Source organism: Danio rerio, chromosome 20 (genome assembly GCF_049306965.1).
Source record: "Danio rerio strain Tuebingen ecotype United States chromosome 20, GRCz12tu, whole genome shotgun sequence".
Lineage (NCBI taxonomy): Eukaryota > Metazoa > Chordata > Actinopteri > Cypriniformes > Danionidae > Danio > Danio rerio.
Genome location: NC_133195.1, coordinates 45,221,547 through 45,245,304, shown reverse-complemented (window position 1 = coordinate 45,245,304; position 23,758 = coordinate 45,221,547). Strand labels below are relative to the sequence as shown.

Below are 23,758 nucleotides of genomic sequence, written 5' to 3'. Positions count from 1 at the left end.
TTTTCAATGTAAACGAGCTTGATGTGTGCGACCGTTATGCTCACGTCTTTTAAAGAGCCGTGTTTTTTAGATGCCATATCAAGCAAAAAGATCAGATCATGCAGAGCAGCTCATTACTTCACTGTCAGTTCAACAACAGTGGACCAATCAGAATAACGCGGAGGCGGGGTTTCGGTGCAAGTTTCGGTTTATAGGCGCTTTGTGGCTCTGTCTGGATACCCTCATGCTTTATGATCAATTTCAGAAATTCCATGTAAATATCAATATTCTCATGGAAAAAAAAGTTTCACCAAAATAGCAAAACTCTTTAAATGTAGTTTGCTTGGGCTTGTATTTTACAGTACTGCAAAAATGTCTCTGTCAATGTTTTCAACCAGTTATATTTGATTTACCAAAGTCACACAAGTGACATCACATGCAGCTTTTTCCTCATAAATGCAAAAATGTAAAATAAAATAAATGATTTTTGTTCTATAATGAGTCAACTCTCATCCTTTTTAGTTAGCATTAATCCTTCAAAGTATTTCTACAAAGTATGCTGTAAATTCAAAAGTTTTTTGGTCACATCAATATAAACATGTTTATTTTCCTCATTTCAAATATAAAATGTTTACAGATTTATATTTTTCTGATCCCATATCTCTGCGGTTAGTAGTTTTGGAAAACATAAACAGATGTTTCCATATAATGTTAACATACTGTATACTTTATACTATAGTTTTTACTGCAAATGTCACATTCATAACGCTGTTATTGCTCTGGAAAATATTTCTGAGCGCTGACTCTCACGTTTTTAAAGATTAATGTTTTATTACAATTATGAAACATGCGTACATGTAAACTATATACACAAGTACATGCCATGAAACCATCCACTTGCAAAGAAAAAGTTTAAATTATATGTAAAATTAACTAAAATTCAGACTTTCTGTATATAAGATTAATATATACGGTATATAATGTCAAGCAACATTGCAGAAATATAGGTCCAGCTTTAAATAGTATTGTCTTTTGCGCCATTAATTCTGGTAGTAAAATTTGGGGGAGTGGATGGTTCAATCCACTATTTCAAAATAATCTTTTTAGCAGCAGTTAAGCTCCTTTTTAGATGAGCGTTCAGTTGTAAAATGGAGTCAAGAAGAAGTAAGGGATCACGTTATGTCTACATGTAGGAAATCCAAAAAAGTAGAGCATACATATTACCAAACAAGAACCGACAGTGGCCATTCCCAAAACAAATGCAAGTAGGAGCCAATGTAAGATGTGTAACAAAGGGGACAGTAAGGATTAGATCTAACTTTGATCTTTACAGAGTATTTTGGGGATTAAACAGGCCTGACTCTTGTGTTTTTAGAAGCAGAGACACGTTCGGTGTGAGCCTTAAGTCTGTTTGAGAATGGAAAGCAGTCAAGTGTGTGGAAGTGCAGTACCTCTGGACAGTAGCCACCAGCTCTTTCTCCCTCTTGGATTGAGTCTCGATGAGGGCGTCTTTCTCCAGCAGCAGGCTCTGCTTCTCCTCCAGGCTTTTCTGCAGCTGAGACACGCTTTCCTCCAGCGTCTTCTGCTTCTCCTGCACGTCCTGCAGCTGTGACACACCACACAGACTGAGATGAGTACAGAAACGCTACATGTGTGTACCTAATAAAGTGGCCAGTGAGTGTATATAAACTTTGCAGAATTGATCTGTACATATCTCAGTAACGGATGCCTCAAAATTCAGCATAAGTGCTAAGCAGGCAAGAAAAAAAAGTGACCCCAAACATTTGTTGTTGACTGTCAGATAATATTAATCCTCTTACAGTTGTGCACACTAGGAAACAATGATTAAATAACCCTCAAATAAGATTATTCGCAAACATAATGAAGAGCGCCTGCTGTCACATTAGCATCTGTTTGCGCTGATCTATTAGCAGACGCCGGAGGGACTGCCACTGATCTGTTGGTTTACCACTCAAATGAGACGTTAATTATGCCCTGATTAACTCAAACCAGCATCATTTCTCATTTTTGGTGGCTGACAATCCAATTTAAAGTTGGAGAAGTTGGTGAACTAGGAAAAGTGGCATCTGACTTGCTGGAATAATAATCAGGAGGACCAGAAATAAGATGGAGATTGTAATACACTGTTAAATCCTCACCAGTTTTGAGGTTCAGAGAAGAAAATCACGTTAAGATAATGAGACTACCTTTAAAAAACAAATCAATCGTATTTAGCGTTTATCTTGTGCTCAAGCTTTTCTTGTATTTTGCTTAAACCTTACTACTTACCAACCAGTGTGATGGAAAATGAATGAGTGAAATAACATTTGTGGATCAAGCTAGTTTTTCAAAATCACCCTGAGACAAAAATGGGTGGTGTTCAAAAGTTTCAGGACAACGTTGATGTAAGTTGATGATCTACTTCGAATGTTGACTATGGTGTACACTCGCACAAACACAGTGTACCTGTTGAGCTTGTGTCTGGACCTCATCCAGCGAGGGCAGATCTGCCAGATATTTCTCCAGCGTCTCAATGCGCTGCTGCTTCTCTTTATTCTGCTCCTGTTCACGCTGACATTTCTTCTTCAGACTGCTGATGTAGCGGTCACGTGTTTTCATCTACACAAACAACAGACAAAGGAGTTAAAACTGCTACACAGTCAAACTCACAGCCATTTCTGTCATTCCCTCCACATCTGCACACTAGACCCATTCATCCGTTTTTCCCTCCTAACAAGCCATAAAATATCTTGTTTAAAAACTAAACAATGTTCTGCATCCGAAATCACATACTGTACTAATCAAGTAGGTCCTACAATTGGGACATACTACATCCACCGTCATGTCATTATCACATGACCATCATCGAGTCCATTTATTTACTTCTTTCAATGTGTGTAAATATTTGTTTATATATTTATTTCAGTGATAAAATACAATAAAAAAACTATTGGATATTAGTTTATGTATGATACAGTTTGTAAAGTAATATTTTCTGTCTTTTAGTAAATATAATATGAGAGACTTGCTTTGTTAACCAAACAAGTGGATCGAATTGGATTTGCATTGTAAAATATTGCATTTAGAGAGGCATGGCAGCTCAGTGGTTAGCACTGTCGCCTCACGCCAAGAAGGTTCCTGGTTCGAGTGCGGGTTGGGCTAATTGGCATTTCTGGGTAGAATTTGGATGTTCACATGGGTTTCCTCTGGGTGCTCCTGTTTCCCCCACAGTCCAAAGACATGCAGTATAGGTGAATGGAAGAAACTAAATTGGCCGTAGTATATGTTTCCCAGTACTGGACTGCAGCTGGAAGAGCATCCGCTGCGTAAAACATATGATTGAATAGTTGGCAGTTCATTCCACTGTGGTGACCCCTGATAAATAAGAGACTAAGCCAAAGGAAAATGAATGAATGAACATTGCGTTGTAAATTAAAGTTAAGTTATTCTTTTTTTATTTTGTGTTTTATAATTTGAGTTACTATACTGTAATTGGGCATATATCTGCAGATTTGACCAAAAAATGATTCTGTTTAGCCCTGCACATGAACCATGCAACTTTAACGCATATGTAAAAATCTGAAGTATACTTTCTGCAGAGTGAATTTTTGTTATTAATAAACCATCACCAATCCTTTCATACAGAACTGAAACTGATGAGAACAACAACTGGCTATTATCAATGAATGGAGGTAAAAAAAGAGACATTTTTCTACCGTGAGCCTTTAGAAGTTAAAGATAAAGCCGCTGCACACAACATTTGAACACGACTTAAAAATCCGCCCCATTGTGGCAGCCGACAATAATTTTCAGTTTTGTCGTGCACCTAGGGAGAGAAGCTGATTAATGTGGTGCCAAAAATGAATGAGTGCAAAAGCAAGAGCCTTTATTCTCTGTGCATTCTCCATGATTGGTTGACCACAAAAAATTTTGGAGGGAATTTGGAAAAAAAAAATATAAAATGTATTATTTTACATTCCTCATTTATGAACAGAAATGTGTTTTTAATATAGGATTTTCTGGTACAAAAATAAAAAAAAAAAATTTATTATTATTATTATTTTAGATTTTTAACTACTAATCTCCTCGGATCTGAATCTACTTTCCGTTGGAAATGAGTGACTTCCAGTCTGACCTGTCATATGCAGTAAAAGGCAGCTTAAGATTTGTCTTCCTTACCTTCTCTTCCAGTTTCTTGATGTCTTCTGTGTATTTCTGTGTGTTTTGTTTGAGAAATTCGCTGAGGTGAATGACCTCCAGCTCTGATGCGGCTAATTTTCGGCCCAGCTCTCCATTTTCACAGCACAGGGGACTCACTCGATCCGGCAGGTGAGACTTCGGGCTCTGGCCGCACACCGGACTGTCATATGGAGAGTCCTGAAACATGAAAACATGCAGGTAAGTGAGCTTTTGAATGACATTATAAACATATTCTCCCTTTTTCATTCAATATTAGCAGGGATGCAAAAAGACTTGCTACTCAAGTACAGAAACTGAAAATCTTTCTAAATTCAAAAGCGCAAGTATCTTGCTGAAAAATACTTAAAAAAATAAAAATAAAAACAAGGGAATTCTGTTTCACGATACGGAGTGATTTACACAGAAGTATCTGTACATTTATATATAAATGTATTCAAATGAAATACATATACTGTATACTGTACATATACATACAAATACATATACTGTAACCAAGGTTTGACATTAACACCCGTCAAATGCAGGTAGATTTCAGCTGTGGCAGGTTATACAGTCACTCCCACTAGCCACTTTGGCTGGTTAATGTCAGTTTTTAAGCTTTAGTTGTCTTTAAAATCTGAGTTTAAGACTGGCGTAAGAGATGCAAAAGAAAGCAGGTAGGCTGCTGGCTATATACTGAATGGGAGGATGATCACGTGCAGTGAAACGCAGGCAATCCTCACTCACTGACAAGAGCTTCACATCAGACTGTTTAAAAGTTTCAGAAAGAAACGGTTCCTTGCGCAAAGCATCTGTGCCAGAAAACACAACAGGTGCCGTCAGTTCTCTTTGAAATAGACTGGAGAAAAAGCGACGCCCGTGCATCCACAGTCCTGCTGCTTTCAAGAGCTCTAGATTTTTTGAATGTCTTTTTTCACTTTAAACTTGCTTTAAACAGAATATTAAAGAGCCTGAAGTTAACTGTGTGCACTTGATCAACCTTTCATTATCACACACACGTATGTTATTCACCTGCTTTCGTTTGCTTACAGTTATTTTGGGTAAAGAATTATTATTATTATTATTTTTTTTTTTTGATGTGGCTAAAGAAAAAAATGGACAAATCCTCAGTGTTAAGGCCTGAAAAGTGACACTATATGAATGCAGAACCCATTTGCTCATGCTTGTTGAGCAGGGTCACATATAACAAACATAAATGTGAAATGAATGAGGAGGCATGTGGACATAACAAAAAATCGAAATCTAGTCATTTTAGCATGCCAAAATTCAATTTTATGCATAGAAAACATTTTTCGAACAACAAAATTGTGGCTTGTGAAAATATCGAGTGGCTAGTAATGATGAAACGACTACAAGCTACAGGGGCTGGTGATCAAAAAAGTTAATGTCAAGCTCTGACTGTAACTGTGGTTGTTAAATTTATACTTGTACAAAAGTAAGACAAACATAAAAGCATTTGTCAGAAAAATATAAAAAGGTTTAGTTGAAGGAGGAAAAAAAAAAAACGCACGAGTGAAAAACAACAATCAATGAACAAAACAACAATTAAAATGCACAAGACAAAAATACAGCCTTTAAAGTGATACCTGTATAATGAGGTGCCTTTATAATAATAGTTGTTAGTATATAGTAGAGTGCAAGATGGAAATCAATCATAACATGTCAAAATTTAACTACGATTGTACTTTTTTAGTTTGGATACATTTGCAAGAATTAAAAAAGGACAGTTTCTTCAGGTTTAAGACAAAGTTCAAATTGTCTGAAATGCTGAATTTACATGACATCTAACGAACGCTAAAACAGGCTGCTGTTGTGCTTACAGTATATATTAATAATCTAACACCTAAAATAATATTGTAAAAATAACCATATTAAAACAGTCTTGGATTGAATATCATTTTGCATGACCCTAATAGCCACTAGAAGAACAGCACTGGATAATTTACCTCAGATTAAAATATATAAAATAAAAATAATGCACTTTGCAATAAGTTTTCATTAGTTAATGTCTAACAATAGTATAAACAATAGTTGTAGAGCATTTATTAATCATAGTTCAGCATTTACTAATGCCTTATTAAAATCCAAAGTCATACTTGTTAACATCAGTTAATGCACAGTCACTTAATAATAATAATAATAATAATAATAATAATAATAATAATAATTGCTTACATTTATATAGTGTTTTCTGGATACTCAAAGCGCTTTACACATTGGGGGGAATCTCATCATATACCACTAGTGTGCAGCATCCACCTGAATGACGCGACGGCAGCCATATTGCACAAGACCACACACCAGCTGATTGTTGGAGAGAAGACAGCCTGATTAAGCCAGTTATGATATGGGGATGGTTAGGAGGGCCATGATGGACAGAGGCCAGCGGGTAAATTTGGTCAGGATGCCGGGGTTAAACCCCAACTCTTTTTCAAAGAACATCCTGGGATTATTAATGGCCACAGAGAGTCGGGGCCTCGGTTTAACATCTCATCCGAAAGATGGTGTAGAGTCCCCATCAATATACTGGGGCATTAGGACCCACACAGACCACAGGTTGAGCGCCCCCTGCTCGTCTCACAAACACCACTGCCGGCAGCAACCTAGCTTTCCTATGTGGTCAAACATGGAGTTAACATGAACTAACAATTAACAACTATATTTTCATTAACAAAATAACATTAGAAAATGTTGTATTAGTTAATGTTATTTAAAGTATTATATAATATTGTATGACATTGTGGTGGAGACTGTGTTAACTTGATCATACTTTAAGTAATATTTTTGTTTGTTTTTATTTATTTGTTTATTCAGGGACACTGTACAGCATGTCATGTTGAGCCTGTGTTAGCTATAAAGCTAATTTACATCTGTAGTCAATGGGCAGGATATTGTTACGAAATTAACAATATTAATATAAATTATTATTAACAATAATAATATTGTTAGATATAGAATACAGAAATATACAGAAATAATGTAATGTTGGTGAAAAATCTTCAGTTGCCATTGATTCTTACTCTTTTATGTCCAATGAAACCATAACAATTAGACTAGCGGTATCTATCAACATATCTTCTGTGTTTCGCAGTAGAAAGAAATAACCTGAGGGCAGTAAATAATGGCAAAAGTTTCTTGTTGATTGAACCTCCTGTTTAATTTAGGCAGCCACTACTACTTCAGTACAGTAACAGTACAGTAAGCAATGTATACATCTGAATACAAGACAAACCTTTGCTTTGAGCAGATATGAGTCCTCATAGCGCCCTCTCTGGTTCTGGAGGACTTGTTGTGCCCTTATCTCGTTTTCCCTGATTCTGGCATGAAGCTGAAGGATCTGCTGCTTTTGCCTAGGATTTGCAGAGCAGAAACAGACACTCAATATTCACTTTGATTTTATTGGAGTTTACAGTCTGCTGCTTCAGAGCCTTTTCATGCAGAGCAGGCGTTTTAATAACCAGCAGACTGGGAAAAAATGGCTTTTAAGAGCAGGGGACATGTTTTCTGAAGGCAGCCGCTGACTGTCCTCGTGTTTTCACACTTGTAATGACACTTGAAAGTGCGCTTGTTGCATTTGATTTGGACATTAGCAGCGTTTGAGGTAGAATAGGAGAGAGTGTGGTTAAACATCGCTGGATCAAGTTCAGCATACTAAACACAGCAGCATGATTGGAGAATTAATCACAGCGACATCTTGTGGTAGGTCATAGTACTGATCAGTTAAATGTGCTGCATGCAATTGTATTGTTTTCCCATATGTATACAATATATATAAACCTATGTGAATTTTATAATATTTACATATTTTATTACGTACACAATATAGCATATAATGTATGTAAACAATGTATTATACTATGTAAATATCATATAATTCACACAACTTTACATATAAAAATATATATGCATTGGGGTTAAATTGGCATAAACTTTGTATAAAATGTATGCATGTAATGTAAACATCATACAATTCTCATAATTTTAAATACAGTATTGGGGTTTTTTGATAATAACATTGTAGAAAATGTATGTAATATTATATTGCGTAATAAAATATTCAATGCATAATATGTAAATATTATACAATTCACATCATTTTACATATTTAAATACATACAGTTGAAGTCAGAATTATTTGCCCCGTTTATTTGTTTTCCCAATTTCTGTTTAACGGAGAGAAGCTTTTCTCAGCACATTTCTAAACATAATAGTTTTAATAAATCATTTCTAATAACTGATTTTTTTTATCTTTGCCATGTTGAAAGTAAATAATATTTGGCTAGATATTTTTCAAGACACTGCTATACAGCTTAAAGTGACATTTAAAAGCTTAATTAGGTTAACTAGGCAGGTTAGGGTAAAGTTATTGTATAACAATGGTTTGTTCTGTAGACTGTTGAAAATATATAGCTCAAAGGAGCTAATCATTTTGACCTTAAAATGGTCCTAAAAAATTCAAAACAGCTTTTATTCAAGCCAAAATAAAACAATTAAGACTTTACCCAGAGAAAAAATATTATCAGACACACTGTGAAAATTTCCTTGCTCTGTTAAACATCATTTGGTAAATATTTTAAGTCCTACTCTTATTTTTGTGTGCACCTTGATAATGACTGTAAAACAGTGTTTGCTAACTCACCGGTCAATTTCCAGTTCTCTCTGTCTCAAGAGTCCCTCTTTAATCTTGACCAGAGTGTTGACCGGCAGCGAAGCTCCACTCAACATCTGCAAAAACACAATCATTACAGCATTAGACTCCTCATCTGATGGCCAGCCTGTTCTTACTGTAATCAGCATAATCTGAGTCAGATTGATGAGGAACTCACAGATGATGTCACTTAGTTCAAATGTACTTTTTAAGTTAAATTCTACAAATTAAATATGAAAAAATATAATAAAAAAATATTTTAAATACATATCTTTTAGAAAAAATATTTAGAAACATTAAATTAATTTACTAATACTACTTCCAAATAACTTCACACAAAGTTTCTCATAATTTATACTTTTAGAAATATTTATTTTCTTTATTAAATGTTTTGTAAATAATCATTTCAAATTTATTGAATTAATGACTTGCAATTTATAATTTTTTATTGTGCTTATTTATTTATTACAGAACAACGCCAGGGTTTGCATTAAATGAAAATACATACAAAATTAATTAAAATAATAAATAAATAAATAACAATAGGCAGGAAAAGAAAAAACAACTCTGGGGTGAGACGTGACCTTTATACACCTCTAATATAATAATAGTGACCTTTCAGTATGCTTTAGTTTATCTATAGTTATTATAGAAGATTTTTCCTCAAATTCAGACTCTACTTTGATTGTTTGGGGTTTAGCTCTGTTAATTCTTGCTGTAGAATGTTCTAATAGCACAATATTTTTTAGTTTAATAAGCCACATTTTGTCCGCTGGGAATACAGGTTCATGCCCATCTTCAATACTTATCAATACTTTAATAAATTAAAAATTAATGAATAAAATTAATCATTTCAAATAAATTACATTTAAAATGATAAATTGAATCCAATAAATAGTTACATAATTTTAATTAAATAGTTTTAACATTTTTATATGTAAAAAAAATAATATAATTTAACAATTATAAATATAATAAGAAATAATTTAATATAATCAAATATATTGAGGTTTTGCAGCTTATTTTGTTGCTTATTGTTAATACTTTTAAAGTTAATTAACATGAATAAAGTAAATATTAACAACAAAATGATATATAATGATATTAACAACAAGTTGGCGGTTCATTCTGCTGTGGCGGCCCCTGATGAATAAAGGGACTAAGCCGAAAAGAAAATGAATGAATGATGACTTCAAAATAAATTTAATGTTTGTAACTAACATTACATTTGAATAATTTAAAACAATAAAAATTTATTTCAATGATTTGAGTTTATAAATGAATATGTTTTTTAATTCCAAATTAATAAACTCATTTGCAATAAATAACTTGAATTATTCCATTAAAAAAAAAGAAAGATCTAATGAACTATTTTACAACGAATCTATTTCAAAATGAATTGACTTTGATCATTATATGCCCCCAGAGTCACTGCATATTCATAGTTAGTGAATCTCTGGAAAAAGAACAACTGTCGAGACTCAGAACATCTCTCTAACTCCAGCACTTGTGGACTGAATGTTGGTATGGTACATTTTATCCGTGCCGTCCACTAGACTACACATTCAACTGATGTGGTTGTGCAGGACTAACTATTACACAAGCCCTTATCACACACGCATTAACCGCATTTACATCAACCCTTTAAAATAGGGCGTATCGTTCCCCCTGACCCGACTTCTCAGACTTGACCAGCGGCCAGCCTCACAAAATGCCAACCCTATAAAAGCGGCACAATATCAGTGGCACTGGAGCGCCCGCAAACATGCCTTTATTTGCCTCGGGAGAGATTCTCATCCCAGCACAAACTGCGTGGTGATAAGAAGCAGGTGCCACTTTCACTGCCAGGCCTCCCTCACCGCTTCACATAGCCCAGGATATTTATAACGGTCAGCGTGTGGCCAACACAACAAACTGGCTCCAGTCACCACAAAGTGTGTGTGTGTGTGTGTGTGTGGTAAACCTGGCGCTGCACAGGAGGAGTTCATAACCAGGCAGAAGAAACAAACACAGCAGATCAATACACTCACTCTCACAGGATTACTTCAACCTAAATAAAAATAACTCAGTGAATATGAAGTAAATGCACCATAAAATGTATTGTAAGACTGGTCAATGCAACATGCACACTAAAGGTCTGCAATATTCAGTATCTAGGAGGCAGTATGGCCAAAATTGTATTTCACTCTGTGAAGTCATTTTATTTTAATGTATAGTAATGCTTTATTTTTTTACAATATAGTCATTTAAATAGGTAGTGATTCAACAAAAACAGGTTATAGTAATAATAATAATAATAATAATAATAACAATAAGTATTGAACACATCACATTTTTTTCTCAGAAAACATATTTCTTTCTTTTTTTATTTTTTATTAATTGTTAACAAAACATACAGGCTGAAAAAAACTATATAATGAAACATATCAATTCAAATACCCCCACCCCCCTCCCCTGCTATCTCTTGAAACTGGGGTATCCAATGAATAGAAGTTAACATTAAAACAAAAACAGAATACAGTATCGAATATCATAATACAAAGCAAGGCAATCAATCTGGATCCTGATCATTTCTTTGTGCAATAAACAAGGAGATTTTGTCAGCAGCTAAAGTCCAGGGGCCTCATGTACTTACGTGGAAATCATACTAAAACATTGCGTACGCACAAAGCTGTAAATGTGCGTACGCAGAAAAAAAATTCAGATGTATTTAACACTGCGTACGCCAAATCTCACGCATATTCTTTTGTACATCTGAGCGTAACATGCACGAGCACAAAACCCCTCCCTGCCTCCTCCCCCGTATGAATATGCTAATGACTCTACTTTGACAAAACCCAACGAAAAAGCAATGACAAAAGCAAGCCAAAAGAGAAACTTTGAACAAAATGTGAATTGGAGGTGCTGCTTTCGGAGGTAGACCGGAGGAAACGGTGTTATTTGCAAGTTTGTTCTCCGGAATTAACAACAAAAGAAAAAAATAGAGTGGGAGAGTTTAGCTGATGCGGTTAACACAGTTGGGTCTGAACATCGCACTGAGTGAATTAAAAAAAGAAAAAGTGTGGTTTATAGGTGTAAAATGTTTCAGAACCCTTAACAGTCTCAGTGGCGCAGCTCGTAAGACGTAGGTTAACATGTTTTGACACTTTCCAGCGTCTGATGAACTCTTTCTTTTTTCCCCCGCTACATATCAGATTTTGCCAACTATTTATCACGAGAAAGACAATAAGGAATCATTAATAAGTCTGTGCATCATATTTTATTTGCACATTTATTGAATGGAAATGTTTCTGATTTACGCATGCAAATTCTTCTTCAGATTGTGTCTTTATAGCAATGTGCGTGCAGTAGATCGCTCAGATTACATTGGGAAAACAGGCGACCGCTGCAAATTGTGCTTTATGTTTAGCTGGTCAACTGTATGGTATGGAAACCTTATATACCTGCTAGATGAACCCGTCTCATACAGCTGCCATTGCAAGGCTCAGACACTTTGTAGAGAGGAATTTAACACAACTGCCTCTAGGAGTCGCCAATGGAAATAAAGCAGACACGCACAAAAAAATGTGCGTACGCCAGCCAGAAAGCTGGCGTGGAGGTGCGCACATTCCCACGTTCAGTTCATCGTTAGTAAATCCAAACGTGAGCGTTTTTGTGCGTACGCAGCGTTGATACATGAGGCCCCAGATCTGTAATGTACTCAGTTGTACCAGGTTCACTCGAGCTGTGGATAACTCCAACATAATAATGTCTTTAAGTTGTACCAACCACTTGTACATGTCCAAATTATGTGATGGCAGCCAATGTTGCGCTACTAATTTTTTAGCAGAAGTTAAGCCAGCCAGCCAAACAGCTTTTTGTAGCTTGGTAAGGTTCAACGTAGAATCATCACTCAGTAATAGAACAGAGGGATTCACTGGTACAGGATATTCAATAATTTTTGATAAGATGACACAGATCTCATTCCAAAATCTTTGTACTTTCTCACAGTCCCACATCATATGGAAAAAAGATCCAAGTTCCTGGTTGGGACATTTATCACAGAAAGGACTAAAGGAGGCATTGATACGATGTCTTCTGGGTGGGGTCCAGTAGGTTCTATGACAAAAGTTATAGTGAATGAGTTGGTAATTGGGGTTTTTAGATGAAGTAAAAATGTTCTGCCATAATCTTTCCCAGTAAAAAAAACATATTTTCTAAAGGTGATGTTCACTTGAAATGTTCACATGAAATCCATATATGCAAAGAAAACAAATCTAATTGGTTTTTAAATTAAGTTACTTTATACTTTATGTGTAATAAAATGAAATAACGCAGGGAAAAAGTATTGAACACATAAAGACAGGGAGGTGTAGAAAAGCAGTGAAAGCCCAGACAGCAGCTAAAATCTCTCAGTAGTTCTTTAGCAACCCTCTGCCCTTCATCACTGTAAATGAATAATTGCTGCTTTAGTCCAACATCTACATTATCAGGATGATGAAGATGAAACCAAGGCGGACATTTCAGCAAGACAATGATCCAAAACACAGCCAAGGAAACTCTCAAATGCTTTCAGAGAAAGAAAATCAAGCCGTAGAATGGCCCAGCCAATCACCTGACTTGAATCCAATATAAAATACAAACTAAAGATCAGATTTGATCGACGAGACGCACAGAACCATCAAGATTTTAACACTCTGTTTAAGTCTGTGAAAAACTTGACCTGAGCAATTCATGTGACTTCATTCTGGATATGAGAAGCATCGTTAAGCTGCCATCACCAAGAAAGACTTTTATATAAAGTATTAAATACATTTCAGTAGTTCAGTACTTTCTCCTTGAGTCATTATTTTGTCATTACACATGAATACACTTTCAGAGTTTTTTGTTTTGTTATATTTTTAGGTTTGTATTGTTTTAGCTTTTGTCTTGTTTTTTTACTCTGTTAAGTCTCTATCAGCATTTTTAATGGTTTTAATGGTCACCTAAATTTGACGACCCACTGAATATTTTCTGCTAGGAATAGATCAACTATATAGTATATATACCAATAAAATATACCATATTATATATCTAAATAAAGACTCTGCTTAAAAAACAAAATCAAACATACAAAAAAAACTCTTCCTGTTTTTCTACACTTAAATGCAGACAGGTTAAATCAAAACTGCAACAATCTTGACAAAAAAACAGGAAAATGTTTTTTTAAAACAGTGCATTTTCAAGATAAGAGAATGATAAGTAGGGCGAGATATAATTTCTACTGGTAAACGTGTGTTTTATGATGAATGTGAAAGTGAAAAAAATACTGTCTGATGACTTCCATGAGCTTGGAGGACTGAATCCATGCATTTCTGCAATGACTTAAATACCTTCTTGATAAAGTCATCAATCACAATGGGCAGCACAAATGTCTTGATACCTCCGGCTGTCGATGTTGCCATCCACTCTGCAGATCTCTCGCACACCCCCATACTGAATGTAACCCCAAACCATGATTTTTTTTATGTCTAATTTTTCATCATCATAAGTAAAAAAATAATTAAAAAAAGACATGACGGCTGAGTGAAAATAAAAACTAAGATAATAAACCAAACTCTGACTCAACTCAGAGTTTACACTCATGTGACTTATTTTAACTAACTTTGCACTGAGAAAACACAAAGAACAAAAAGCAACACTGTAACCATTTTTATCAATATTTAGAACAAAACGATCAATCTATTGGTGTGAAAGCCCCCTTAATTAACAAATGACTTCCTTGAAGCAACTGAACAGATGGAAGAAAACCAACTGAGCGTCTGTGTGTTGAAGATTTAAGCGCATGTAGGCCAGAACATTGCCGTCATTCTCCACCGGCTTGTGTCTTTAGGTGCTGTTGTCACCACATGCCAGAAGGATCATGCCATTCAAGACCAAGACCTTTATGCTTACATAAGATACTTTGACGACCCTGTAAATCTGTCATAAATGCAGGTATGGAATGATTCCCAAAATCTAAATCTCCCTCATTGTTATGATAAATGTTAGCTAAAAATACAAGTATCGCAGCACATAATTCCCCAATGAAGAACACAGCGCCTGTTCTCTTGGCAAGAAGGTATCTGGTGGGAATAAATGTGTGTGTTTACCAAACGCATTGGCATTATATACACTGGAAGGTTTATGAGTGAGGAGTTTGTCTAAACTTGTTCCTCCAGCTGCTCTCCAGAGTTGAGTTTGTGTTTCTCTAAACTCAAGAGACTCTAAAAGCTCACAAACCTCAGGAGACTAAAGACGTGCAGAATCACGAGTCATTGATTCATTTGAACTCCTGAAGGTCCTCGTTCACCCTGAGTTAACAACTTTAAACAGGTCTTCATCTGACAATGGAGAATCCTCCTTTGTAGATTCTATTATTAGCTACTACACATTTAAGCACCCTATAAAATCACTTGACACGCTATTGAAGCAGGACGTGTGGGTGGGACATGAAGATTGAACTAATTTCGCACATATAGTGAAGCTTTGTGCACTGAATTTACGTTAATGTTTTGACTGAAATGGAAATATAATATAATATAATATAATATAATATAATATAATAATAACAATTGTAACAAATCAGAGGGAAGAAAAAGACGGATTAACAGAAAGAACAGATTTTTAATAACAACTTAAGCAAACAGTAAAGAAGGTTGTTCAGAACAGAAACATAATTAATACCAACTTAACAGAAGAAAACCAAACAAACAGAACTTAATTTCGGGTGACAAATGAAACAAGACGATGGCTGCAAACACAGTTCAGGAATTAAAGGACAAGAACACAGGCAGGATAACAGGCAGAGTGGTGAACAGGCAAACAGGATACAACGACTGGTAAGGGATTCTGAGCTGGGAGAGAAATGAGTCCAGGTTCTCACAAGTACATCTGACAGTGAATGGTTGAATGTGCCAGGCTTGTACAGCGGGAGCGGGGTGATGGGCGGCAGGTGAAGGTGATTAGAATTCTGGTGATTGGGGCAATGCAGGTGCAGTGAATAAATCTGACAGCCTGAATGGATTCCAGACAACAATAAGGCCGCAGTCACATTCAAGTTTGAGCTTGTGAAAATCTGTCGTAATTGCTGCGAAAAGGGGCGGGATTCAACAAGATGATTAGACATTTTTAAAAAAAAGTGAGCGATTGGTCCATATTTTTAATTTCTGTTCAGAGAGGTCATGTTTTGGTCCTCGATTGATCTCACGTGGTCAAGTGATGCGATTTCGCAGGTGCTTGCGTTTCCGGTCTGACGCATTCACGTGCATTTGAAAGGAAGTCTTTGAGGAGAAAAGCGCAGTGCGACCGCAGCTTAAGGTTTCATTAGTTAATAATAGTCAATGTATTTACTACCATGAAAAAACAACAAACTATACATTACAGCTTTTATTAATAAATGATCATGTTAGTTCAACAAAATAAAGCATTAACTGAAGCACAACTTTGGATTTTGATGCATTAGTAAAAATGTTGAACTATGATTAATAAATGCTTTTTTCATGTTAGTAAATGCATTACTAATAATGAAACCTTATTGTATGGTTTAACCTATAATATAATATAATATAATATAATATAATATAATATGATATAATATAATATAATATATATAGTATAATATAATAAATTCATTCATTCATTAATTTTTCTTCAGCTTAATCCCTTATTTATCAGAGGTCGCCACAGCGGAATGAACTGCCAACTATTCAGCATATGTTTTATGCAGCTGATGACCTTTCAGCCGCAATTCAGAACTGGGAAACACCCATACACTCTCAGATTCACATAAACACATGGATAACATGCAAACTCCACACAGAAATGCCAACTGGCCCAGCCAGGACTTGAACTAGCGACCTTCTTGCTGTGGGTTGACAGTGCTAACCACTAAGCCACCGTGCCACCAATAACAAATGATAATATACTATAATTTCATACTAAAAAGTTCTAGTGAAAAATCAGTAAAGTACCAATACAAGTATTATTCGTAATGGCTATGGGAAACAAAGCAAACCAGACATGGACACATCACAGCTTAGCCTGGTAGTCATTAAAAAGCTTGATTCTTCCACAGAGAAGCGAGGCCTTTGGTGAAGCTCAAAAAGTCAGATCCACCCTCCCAAACGGACCAAAGAGCAGCGGAAAGGTCTGATGGCTTTCGGCTACAGCGCTTGAACAGCTTCACTGGGTCACATTGCAGAGCTAATCTGCTGCCAATTCCCTGAACTCTATCAGAGTCTGTCACTGCGCTCTCTCCTGAGCCTTCAGACAGATGTCCATCAACTGCTCGGCATGCTGGGACAACACAAGGGAGACACACAGGCTCCTTCAGAGGTGACGGTACTCAGAATTGACAAATGAAGCTGAGAGATTTAATCTACACTTTTAAATGTATGAATGTCACTGGACTGGATTAGGCAACACTGCATCAGAGTAAGGATCTGTCTTAGCATAGTGTCTTGATGTTTAGGAGAATTTAGACTGAAAGTTCATTCTGACTTTCCAAACATCGTGATAAATCAAAAGAGTAGTGTAGTATTTTCTGAAGAATCAAAAGACTAGACTAACATATGCAGAGGAATCAAAGGCCTAGACTAGAACTGGTCCAAAGTTCACAATTGAAAAGCTTATTTTCATTTATTTGGGTCTGAGAAGAAACTTCGTTTATCATCAAACTGGGGAAAGACTGAAGCTACAGTATGTGTACAAGTAAGTAAAGGTGGAGGGGAAGACTAATGGTTGTATGCGGTTTTCTACAGCAGGAGTTTAGTCTCTTATACAGCTATACAAGTTATTACAGATGTTTAGCAGAATTTCTTTAGCAACATGATGTACCTTCCCTGTTCCTTCATAACACAGCAATTGTCATGCAAAACAATCAGCCTCTGTCATACAGCAAAATAGGTAAAGCAGTTCATTAAAGCTGAAAAAAAAAAATGAAATTATGAAATGGCTGCCCAGTGTCCTGATCTGACCTTGATTAAAAATATGCAGTAAATCATTGTCCTGTGAGAAACTAGTGATGTCCTGTGCGAGACTATAACCTAAAGAAATTTTGATTACAGTCTTGCGTTGACAAGTTGCTGTTTAGACCCTGTGACAATAGTTTTTCTCATAAATAACAAAACAATAAAAAACATTTTGAAGCAACTCTCAGAACAGCTCTACAGCCCTACTTTTGATCATTTCAAATAGAAGCGGACATTTATGAATTTGACTGGATTTCACAACTTCCAAGTATGGGGTTGCAGCTGGAAGTGAATCCGCTGTGTAAATCATATGCTGGAATAGTTGGCGGTTCATTCCACTGTGGCAACCTCTAAAATAGAGACTAAGAATGGATTCCATGACTTCGTCCATGCTTTCTGCATCAGGGCTATCATCAAGTATTTCCACCTTTAAAGGAATACTTCACTTTTTTGAAAATAAGCTGCGTCCCAAATGGCACACTATACACTATGCACTATGTACTTATGCACTTACACACTCAACATTATAGTATATGTATGTCGTGTCGTCCCAAATGGCACACTAATGTTTTTTTACTAAGCGGAAATTCAAACCGTTTCCCTGATGACGTTTGACGGTTGCCAAATCGGTGAAATAAACGACCGACTTATCAAATAATACCTGCCATGAGTATAACCGCATTCACCATCGGGAGGCGCTATAATCACTCTCGTAGGAGAATTTTGCTTTCACTATCCAAAATAAATAAAGTTATCCAACATGTGCGTCCGATAGCTCCACCCCTTTCGCTACGTAGGCAAACTTGCGGTCGTTGAGTGCGTGAAGTGTCCATCATTACACACTTCATTTTACCGGCTGAATGAGTGCATCATCCGGGTAATTAAAGTGCACTTATTATTGTTAGAGTTTTCAGTGTGAACACACTACTTGCACTATTTATACAAAAAAATGGCGTAGAATAGTGCATAAGTATGCGATTTGGGATGCAGCTCTAGACTCATTTTACAGCTTCACTTGAGCTTTAGCATTTTTGAATCCATTCAGCCATTCTCCGGATCTGGCGGGAGCACTTTTAGCTTAGCTTAGCATAAGTCATTGAATCGGATTAGACCATTAGCATCTCGATCAAAAATGACTAAAGACTTTTAATAGTTGTCCTATTAAAAGTTAGATTCTTTTGTAGTTGCACTGTGTACTAAGAATGGCAGAACATTTATTTTTGCTATTTACACACATAACACGCATATAACACACATCTGACCATGGAACAGCTGAGAAGTCAATTGTCCAATTACCTTTGGTCCACTAACAAGTAGGAGGCACATATGCAAACTGTTGTAATTCCTACAGCATTTTCCTGATTTGGATGTAAATACCCTCAAATTAAAGCTGGTGGTCTACAGTTAAAGCACATCTCGTTGGTTTCATTTCAAATCCATTGCGTTGGAGTAAAGAGCCAAAAATGTTAGAATTGTGTAGATGTCCCAATTTGTATGGACCTGACTGTATTGTACATTTTATTCATCTAAAATGCTTTGGCAATACTGTACACAATGTCATGCCAATAAAGCTGAACTGGAATGAGAGATGGAAAGAAGCAGATTTTACCTGTCAGTGGGTGAATATGGCTCCTAAATGGCATAAAAGAGAAATAGTGGATTTTTTTTTATTTAAGCATTTTTAACTTTAACCCATTGAAAAGAAACAGTTTATTTATTTAGAACTTTATTTATTAATAAATTAAAATCAAATTATGTTTTGTTTGTCGCATATAGTCAACTATTTATATGATGTGGGTAAATGGTGTGTTTCAATCCAGCTACTAGGGGTGTCAAAATTAATTGTTTCTTCGGTGCACCGCGATGCAGACGCGGACAATTCGGTATCGGTTCTGTAATAATCATAACCGGTTATTATGTAGTGACGTCATTTATCTCCTATGCGCTCTGTCGCGAGGGAGGTGAGCGCGAGTATTTACAACACTCAGCCAACTCAGGCCCGGCCCGTGGCATAGGCACCATAGGCATATGCTAAGGGCGCTGTACATCCAGGGGGGCGCCAGAAATGAGCGCGGTTCAGTTGGTTTTGTTTTCGATTTTCCTGACACACATTCAGTTGTAGAAGGCATTAACTCAAAAACCTCTTACCCTAAAAAGATCTAAAGTGTGTTTCCTACAAAAAGAAAAAGCTGGTTATGTTTCACAGCTGTCTTTTTTTTTTTTTTTTTTTTTTCCGCTGGACATTACGAGCACTGCTCCGTTTAAGCCCTCGCAATATGTGTTTAGCCGGGAGAGCTCGCACTGAGAGGAGCTCTCAGTAAGGGACCGTCGGAAAAGTGCTTCTTTTTTTTTCGTTTTTCTGCTCCGCTCAGCGCGAGCTCTACCTGTTGCGAGGGCTTAAGTGTGTGTGTGTGTGTGTGTGTGTGTGTGTGTGTTTGTTTGTTTGGTGCTGTCTATGTTTGTGTATGTGTTTGAATGACAGACAGTGTGTTGCTGTGTGTCTGTGTGTTTATACAGACAGCTTGTTATAGCCTCCCCCCTAAAATATAACACTGTATATAGAAAGCATCGTCAATGTACCGTGATGCACCGAGATATCGAATTGAACCGAAGGCATGATAATCATAACCGAACCGAACCGTGAGACCAGTATAGGTTCACACCTCTACCGGCTACCACCGCAAGAATATCTCAAACCTGTGGGAAGTGCTGTAAAATAGCAGCGCACAACTAGCAGAGTTGTAAAATGAGTTAATTTAAATAAACAAAATGGAGTGTTCCTTTAAACTCCTACGAAAATGTCAATGCAATAGATATAGCAACAAAACAAAGTGCTATTTCCTTAAATGCAGCATGAGCGCACTCTTAAATAAACAACAGATAAGCTATTAAAAACATTTGTTTACAAATGACCTCCAATTAAAATGGCTGTGCAATTAACTGACAGTTTATAAAGTAGCTTCCGAGAAAAGGTTGTGCATCAATTGTTTTCAGATTCCATGTGTGTGTGTGTGTTTAATAGTGACATTCAGACATCTGAAGTGTCTCTCGAGTGTCCGGATGCCTTCAGGGGTCACTGTATACTCTCTCTCTCTCTGTGTTTTTGTGTGGCCTGTTGACAGCTGCTAGATCTGCTAAGCTCAACCATGAGGTGAGACATGGATGTATTGCACCTAACAAGTAAACTTTCCAGCGCTGGCCGGAGGGCATGGCTCAGGCCAGCGGACCATGTGTATGTATGAGCATGGCAACCGGGCATTTACACGCCATAAACACTGGGCAAATGAGGAACGGGCGAGCAAGGTCACCATAGAGGACTGACCTGCTCCATTATAATGAGCTCATCTAGAAAGAACAGCACGTCTGCTGAGCCAAACTGCACACTGCATGTGCTGATGCGCTGGGATTATGCTATTGAGAACAACATGTTAACAAGAGCACGTTCAAAAAGAGGTTGAGGGTTTTCTTTTAAGTAATATTATTTATTTACATTTATTTATTAGATTTTTTTCCCCTCAACTCACTTGGACGGCATCTTTTACCAGTTTATTATATGTAAACATTGAAAATGTTGTTTTACTGTATTTGACCTTTGTTACTGACCTGGTTTTATTTTGTATATTCAAACCAATCATAGATTTATACACTAGATATCGCACACGGAGCCTGAGCATGCGTCAACAGCGCCGCCATATTGGTACAGTGCTCCCAGGACAAATGTCATTCAGCTGCACTAGTCAAGATTAAAGCCAATGTGAAGATGCTGGACTTTAGCGCTGTGTATGGGTGTAGTAACGAGCGAACATAGAGGACAAAGGCAGAACATTTCATAGGTAAAAGTTTTCGTTATTTACGTTTTTTAATTGTTACGAACTTTTGTGCTAAACAGGTAACAATATTGATGATAATACAGTCACTACTGCATTGACCATAAGGCAAAGTAGCAGCAACTAGTACTAAATACCAGGTTTATGCTATTCATAATTTATGCATTCATTAATTATGATCTTTATGATCATAAATAAAGATCTTTCAAGTTGACTTTAAAATAAAATATAGCTTCAGTCTTTCTACATCAAATGTTCATGTTTGATTTCACAGGTTTGTTACAGAAATTGGTCACACTTTACAATAAGGTCCATTAGTTAATGTTAATTAGTGCATTTACTAACATGAACAAACAATGAACAATACAATACTACTACTGTATTTGTTCATGTAAGTCAATGTTAGTTAATAAAAATACAGTTGTTTCATGTTAACTTATGGTGCGTTAACTAATGTTAACAAGCATGGACTTGAATGTTAATAATGCATTAGTAAATGTTCAATTATGATTAATAAACGCTGTACAAGTGTTGTTCATGATTAGTTCATGTTAGTAAATGCATTAATTAATGAACCTTATTGTAAAGTGTTACCCAAATCATTTCTGTCAAATTAACTGCGAAATTTCCCAACTATTTCAATCTCTACTTTATTTTTGTATTCGGATCAATACTGCTTGTTGAAGAACAGCTTTAATTTTCATCAGGAAAGTCTTTCAAACAAACTTTTGATGCTTGCTTTTGTTAATTTTTAACGACCCAACCCTCAAACACGGGCGTGATTCCAGTGGTCATTTTGACTTAAATGACTACTAAAGTGAGACTGCACTGAAACTAAGTGAATGCCACTGCAGTGCCCTCTTCATTCCTCCCTCATATGAGCTTCTGTGTCTCCAGCAAAACACAGCTCCTAATAAGGAAGAAAACTTCACCATGTTCATCTCAAAACTGAGCACAAACAAAGCCGGAGAAGAGGCAAAACCCAGATCTGCTCAATATCTGCATTCAATTCAATGCACACATTCAAGAGCTGAACAGTTCATTACATTAAACAAATGCAAAGATCCATTGAGCTACAGGATGCTAAAAATGTATGCTAAAACATGTAGGCCAGTCAAAACTATAATGATCTGCACTATTTGTGCATTTCAATTGATTAAGTTTTAATATAAACAATAAATGTGCACTTAAAAATTAATCCTTCGCTCAAAATTTTATGTATGTTTAAACAACTTATTTAAAAAGAGTTGAAACAACACAATGCTTTAGTTTTTTTGGGGGGAGGGTACAACTTATTCGTTTTTTACAAATATAAGTGGATTGAACAAAACAATTAAGTAATTCTTTCTTTATGGTCTAATTCTTTCATGTTGTCTCAACACAAATCGATTGTGTGGAACCCAGCATTTTTAGAGAGTGTTTATTGTTTATTTAGGACATCAATTGGTTTTATTTCATTTTGGAATGTGGTTCCAATCTTGATGGTTTTGTGGGTCTCGTCTATCAATTCTAATCTTTACTTTGTATTTTCTATTGGATTCAAGTCAGGTGATTGGCTGAGCCATTCTACAGCTTGGTTTTCTTTCTCTGAAAGCATCTGAGAGTTTCCTTGACTGTGTTTTGGATCATTGTCTTGCTGAAATTATCATCTGGTTTTATCTTCATTATCATGCTACTGTAGATGTTGGACTGAAGCAGCTAATATTCATTTACAATGATGAAGGGCAGAGGGTTGCTGAAGAACTACTGTGAGATTTCAGCTGCTGTCTGGGCTTTCACTGCTTTTCTATACCTCACTTTCTTCATGTGTTCAATACTTTTTCCCTGCACTACTTCATTTTATTACAAAAACCCTTTTAATACAAACTTAATTTTTAAACTAATTAGAAATGTTTTCTTTGCATTAATGGATTTCTTTGGTTGTTAAAAACATCCAGGGAATATTTAAAGTGAACGGCACCTATAGAAATATATTTTTTGAGCAAAATGGTGACGTGTTTAATACTTATTTCCCCGCTGTATGTTTAAAACTCTTAAATTTAAGTAACTTAATTGATTTGTGTTGGGATAACACGAATGAATTGTGTGGAACCCTGCATTTTTTTAACAGTGTACACTGTAAAAATGTATTCATT

General features: G+C 36.1%; 1 protein-coding gene across 2 annotated transcripts in view; it reads right to left on the bottom strand.

Moving 5' to 3' along the window:
* The window catches only part of cep85l (centrosomal protein 85, like), a 102,249-nt gene that overhangs the window by 10,621 nt on the left and 67,870 nt on the right, over positions 1-23,758 (bottom strand). For both annotated transcript variants that reach the window (XM_073933608.1, XM_005170197.6), the window contains exons 4-8: positions 8,819-8,904; positions 7,412-7,529; positions 4,159-4,356; positions 2,446-2,598; positions 1,431-1,585 (exon numbers count right to left, since the gene is read on the bottom strand). In XM_073933608.1, the coding sequence (XP_073789709.1) occupies positions 1,431-1,585; positions 2,446-2,598; positions 4,159-4,356; positions 7,412-7,529; positions 8,819-8,904 (710 nt within the window). The remainder of the gene's footprint in view (positions 1-1,430; positions 1,586-2,445; positions 2,599-4,158; positions 4,357-7,411; positions 7,530-8,818; positions 8,905-23,758) is intronic.